Source organism: Petaurus breviceps, unplaced genomic scaffold (assembly GCF_028583685.1).
Source record: "Petaurus breviceps papuanus isolate PSGF00001 unplaced genomic scaffold, PetGlider_PUasm1.0 90825, whole genome shotgun sequence".
Lineage (NCBI taxonomy): Eukaryota > Metazoa > Chordata > Mammalia > Diprotodontia > Petauridae > Petaurus > Petaurus breviceps.
Genome location: NW_027187353.1, coordinates 16,880,630 through 16,886,111, shown reverse-complemented (window position 1 = coordinate 16,886,111; position 5,482 = coordinate 16,880,630). Strand labels below are relative to the sequence as shown.

The 5,482-nt window shown below is 56.7% G+C and overlaps 1 protein-coding gene across 3 annotated transcripts in view; it reads right to left on the bottom strand.

Annotated features, from left to right (window-relative positions):
* The window catches only part of IDH3A (isocitrate dehydrogenase (NAD(+)) 3 catalytic subunit alpha), a 19,099-nt gene extending 17,844 nt beyond the window's left edge, over positions 1 to 1,255 (bottom strand). For all 3 annotated transcript variants that reach the window (XM_069071397.1, XM_069071398.1, XM_069071399.1), the window contains exon 1: positions 1,113 to 1,255. In XM_069071397.1, the coding sequence (XP_068927498.1) occupies positions 1,113 to 1,125 (13 nt within the window). In that variant the 5' untranslated portion in view covers positions 1,126 to 1,255. The remainder of the gene's footprint in view (positions 1 to 1,112) is intronic.
* Positions 1,256 to 5,482: the final 4,227 nt, after the last annotated feature.

Below are 5,482 nucleotides of genomic sequence, written 5' to 3'. Positions count from 1 at the left end.
GGTACCAGGCAGGAGACCCTCTAACAGTGCTTCCCCCCCCCCCCCCCGTCTTTTCTCCAGGTGGTCTCCAGGCCCATGACCAGCCCCTCTGCACCCTCTAGACTAGTCTGCCCCCTCCTTCACAAGAAGTGGTCCCCACAACTGGTCTTGGGGCTCTAATCGGGACCAAATCACTGAGCCTGCCCGCCCCTAGCCTCGTGCTGCGGGCGGCCCTCGGCGTTACCTGGAGGGGTCTGGGCCCTACCTGAAGGTCAGGATGCCTTTTCTGCTGCCGGCCACCACCAGTCTGCCCTCTGAAGCCTCCTCCCAAGGGCCCACTCCTGCCCCCGTTGCCTCTGGCCTAGGCCGGCCCGCACCTCCCCGGGCTTAGGAGCCTCCTCCGGCTTCGGAGGACCTGCTCAGCCGCGGGTCGCCCGAGTGACCTCGGGGCCACCGGCAGGGCCCGGGCGCTTCGGGCCTCGGTCGGACACGAAGTCGGGGGGCCCTTCCTCCCCGGGTGACCTTGGGCAGTGCTCCCCCTCTCCCGGCCCGGGGGGCCCTCGGAGCCCCCAGCCACCCTGGGAGGCCTCCTGGCCCCCCGGGACGGCCTCCGCCCGACGTGTGGGAAGGCATCCCGGGCACGCGAGGCCGAGGTCCCCACGAGTCCCACGCCCTGCGGCCCCCCCCCCCCCCGGGTGACAGCCCTCCTCAGGGTCCTGGAGGTCAGGCCGGCCCCGGTTCTGACCCTCCCCGGGGCTCCGGACGGCCCCACGCGGCAGCCCCAGTCCGGATCCGCTACCCCTTCCGCGCGCACCTCGGGCTCCGGGCGCGCCCGTGACCTTGACGCCGCCCCTGGGCCGGACCTCGCCGCCAGCACTGGGGGGAAGGGCGGAGGCCCGTGGGACGGCCGGGGGAGGGCCCGCGGAGAAGCCGTGCCGAGCAAGGGCGCGGGGAGGCCGGCGGCGGTTAGAGCCCGAGCCGGAGCCGGGGTCGGGGTCGGGACCTGCGTCCCTGCGCCCGGAGCCCCGCGCCCCTGCCGCGGCCTGCCAGGGCAGAGGGGCGGTTGGCTGGGCCGCACGCGCACTCGCAGCCTTCTGCACGCAGCCCCAGAGGCCCGGCCCCTCCGCGCTCACCTTGGGAATCCATGCGGGACCGGCCATCGCGTCCGCTCCTCAGGCCCCGGCGGCGGCGGCTATGCGCAGACTCCCTCGGCCCCGGAGCCCAGGCCCGGCATCGCTCGCAGGCCCCGCCCCCCCCGAGCCAGCCGCCGGAAGCCCCGCCCCCGGAGGAGGGAAGGCCGGAGCCCAAGGTTTTCCCATCCCTTCTCCTTCCCTTGCTTCCTTTCCCTTCCCCTCCCCTACCGGCTGCCCCTCCCCCCACGCTGCCTTGGAGTCTCCTCAGCCAATCCCAGCTCTCCCGGGGCGGTGACGTAAGAGCGTTGGGTCGCGCAGGTCCATAGACCCTGCGAACCTCGAGGGGAGGGAGGAGGAGGGAGTAGGCGGGAAAGAGCGAGGAGAGGAAGAGGCGGGCCTCGAGGTTGGCTTGGGCGGGCCGCGCCCTGCACAGGTGCTCCTGCCGGGCGGGAAGTCTATGGGAGGCCCTGACCTTGAAACCCTCTTCCGCTGCTCCTCGGCCTCTTCCACGTCCGTGGGTGGCCGGCCTTGCAGAGCCGACCCGGCCGCGGGGCTCACCCCTTCTTCATTGCGTGCAGCGAGGCCTCCGAGTGCAGGGGTGTTGGGGCTCGTTCTGCAGATGGGGAAACTGAGGCAGGCGGGGTGGAGTGACTTGGCCAGAGTCACCCGGCTAGGACGTGTCTGAGGCCGAGCTGGGGGTCTTTCTGGACCCGGGCCGCTAGCCGTCAGGGAGGTGCCAGGCTTGCAGGGAGCCGGGAGCCCCGGCGTGGCCTGAAGCTGCGGAGCGGGAGGCACGCGGGAAGCCTCGGCCTGTCTCAGCTGTAAAACGGGCCGTGACAGCGGCTAGCCCGCGGGGGTGAGGGTCCGGGGCAGCTGTGCGCTGCGCCTGTGCCGAGCGGGCGCCTCGGAAATGCTCGATTCCTTTAGGCTTGAGCCCTCTTGGGTGGGAGCGGGTGCTGGGGGGAGAGCCAGGGCCGGGCATGGCTCTGCCACCAGCTCTTCCTCTAGATGCTAATCTGTTAGGTGCAGCTGGGACCCTGAAGTGGGCAGAACACCGGAATGGGGCTGGAGCCAGTAGCCTGAGAGAAGGATAACGACGCCCCTCGGGAGTGCCCTCAGACCCCGAGAGGGAGGCGGGGCCTTGCTTTGGGGGCCCTGACCCTCCACGTCTCATCGCATGTGAAACAAGGCAGGGGGGAACAGAAGGTGTCCCAGGGCCCTTCCACCTAGGAATCTGTCACCTTATCACCTTGGCCTGTGAATGTACACCCATCCAATCCCCAGCATGGCTGATGCCCTCCTCTGCCCGAAGAGGCAAAGATTTGACCCCTGGGGCATCAGAGCAGTCTGGGTGCAGTTGTGCAGGGCCAGCGGGGAGACTCTTCAGGCAGAACGCCATCCCCCTGGGATTAGGAGTACACAGCAGACAGAGATAGCTGCAATTCTCTGAAAGCAGCAACACGTTGGGAGTTGAGTAACAACTCAAGACAGCAGAGAGGCCCATTCGGACCTTTAAATCAAGGGAAGAAGGCTGGAGGGGCAGAAGGTATAGAGTGGGGTGACTTTCAAGGTCCTGCCTGCTTTGTATGACTTCACACAGCATGATGCAGTGGGGGTAGTGCTGGACTTTCTCAGACATTTTGGAAAAAGTAACTTTGCCTGTCTGAGTCTCAGTCTCCTCATCTGTCAAATGGACACGATAATAATGCCTGCACTAACTCCATCACAGGATTACTGTGAGGCTTAAGCGACATAATATATGCATAGCCCTTGACAAACCTTAAAGCATTGTATATAAATGCTTGCTATTACTATTTCTCAAGGGTCACCCAACATACCTCCTTCACTCAATATAGACATTCAGGGTGTCCCAAAAGGCTTACTGCAGTTTTAAGCTTTAATGGCTTATAACCACACTTAAGATTTTTGGAACACCCTGGTTATGTACATGCCATTTTTTTCTGAACAGAATGTGAGCTTCTCAAGGGTAGAGATTGTCTTACTTGCTTTTATCTATATCCCCAGCACTTATCACAGTCCTGGAACATAGTTAAGTGTTAAATGAATTTTCTACCTATTTATCCATCCATCCATCTGTCGGTCCATATCTTTCTCACTCTCTGTGTCTGCCTCTCCATCCGTCTGTCAGTTTATCAGTCTGTCGGCCTATCTATCCATTCTATCCATCAATCCATCCACCTGTCCATCTGTCTATCTGTCCATCCATCTCTGTCTCCCCAAAGTCCCAAATAGAAGAGCAGGGTCAAGGCCTGGAATCAGCCTTCTATCAGGATGAGAAGGACTCATAACAAGGGACAACTTACAGAGAACCTACAGGCTCCATTAATCAGGACACATGGAAAAAGCAAAAAAAACCCTCTGTCCCTGCTCTCAAAAAGCTTACATTCTCAAGGAGGAGACAAATCAGTCATCAATTATAACACCTTAAGGGCCTACTGTGTGCCTGCTACTATGCTAGGTGCCTGGGAGACGATCAGAGATAAACACACCCTGTCATCAGAGATTGCATTCTGTCAGGGAGACAACATATATGCATATATGTATGTGAAATATATTTTTGTATGTATATGTGATAGAGACTTTATTTTTATTTATAGAAGACACATTCAGAACAAATACAAACCAATGCAAAGTAGTTCAATTCCAGGTAGTTAGGAGGGAGGGCTCTTGCAGTTTTGGGGGGGTAGGCATCAAGAAAGGCTTGATGTGGGTGGCGATGCCTAAGTTGAACCTTGAAGAAAGAGAGGATTCCTTGAAATGGAGGTGATGATCGAGTTTTCTCAGTACATGGGTTGGCCAGGGCAAAGGCACAGGATGAGAAGGTGTTAGGAACAGAGAGGCCAGTTTGGCTGGATCACGTGTGGGAGGAGGCTCAATGAGGTTGGGGAGGTGAGCTGGAGTCAGGTTATGAAGAGCTTCTGGATAAACAGGGCAAGTGAGGGACTAAGGAAGACAAGGGGCTTGCCAGCCTGGTTGACTGAGAGGATGGTGGTGCCTTCAGCAGTAATAGGGAAGGTCAGAACAGGGGTAGGTTTGCAGGGAAAGGTAGCCTTTGGGAAGGTTGAATTTGAAATGCCTATAAAAATCTGGTCTAAAATTTTCACTAAGTAGTTGGTGACTTGGGACCTAGAACTCAGGAAAGACTCTAGGGCTGCATATATAGACCTGAGAATCCTTTCCACAGAGAACATAATTGAACCCATGGGAGATGATGAAACCACTGAGTGAGATAATGACGAGCAAAAAGAAAAGGGAGTCCAGTACAGAACTTTGGGAGACACTTATGGTTAGTGGATAAAGATGGATGAAAGTCCAGCAAAGGGGACGGAAAAGGAGGTATTAGGTAGAAGAATGGAGAGGGAGCCCTGGCACAAAACCAGAGAGGAGAATACTTAAGCTTAGCAACAATGTTGACTCCATGCAGAGAAAGCCAAGAAGACAAAGGCTGAAAAATGGTCATAAGTCCATTGGTCAACAAGTATTTTGTAGACAACTGGGTGCCTCAGTGGATAGACCACTGGATCTGGAATCAGGAATGCACTGAGTTCAAATGTGACCCCATACAGCTGTGTGATCCTGGGCAATTCACTTATCCCTGTTTGCTTCAATTTCCTCATCTTCAAAATGAGCTGGAGAAGGAAATGGCAAACCACTTCAGTATCTATCTATGTCAAGAAAACCCCAAATGGAGAGTTGGACACCAAGTATTTATGAAGCACCTGCTATGTATGTCTCGGCCACTGTGCTAAGCTCTGTGGACTAAGAGAAAGGTGAATACAGGTGGCTTCCCTCAGGAGCTCACAACTGAATGGAGGAACCAGCATTCTAATGGCATTAGATTCAGCAGTTGAGGTGTGGATTTAAACGACCCCCTGCAGCTAGTGATGGAACTGGTCTTGGTGTGTCGAGAGGCTGAGCAGGTCTGAGCCGGGGCCCACTGAGTGTGTGGAGCTGATGGGCAGCCATGGAGGCGGCCGATGGCAAAGACAGCATCAGCTTTCAAGATGAAGCTGTGGATAAAAGCATCTTTAAAGACTGCAACAAAATTGGTTTATATAGATGGTCAGAAGCTACTCCCACGGAAGAATACCTATCGGGCATTACTGGACTTAGTCACATCAGGCAAAGACAGCACCAAATTCCAGATCATCAATGAAGTGAATAAGACCATTTGCCTGCAAATCCTTCTCCACAGACCCTGAATACTTAAAGGACAGTGTTGTACAGCTCAGACACAGAGACCAGAGCCTAGGAGATTTGGACACCCTCGTGGAAGAAGAAGCCAGAGTCCAGGAGGTCCCACAGGATCTCACCATAAGACAGCACCTGAAGTGGTGGGAAGCAGAAGA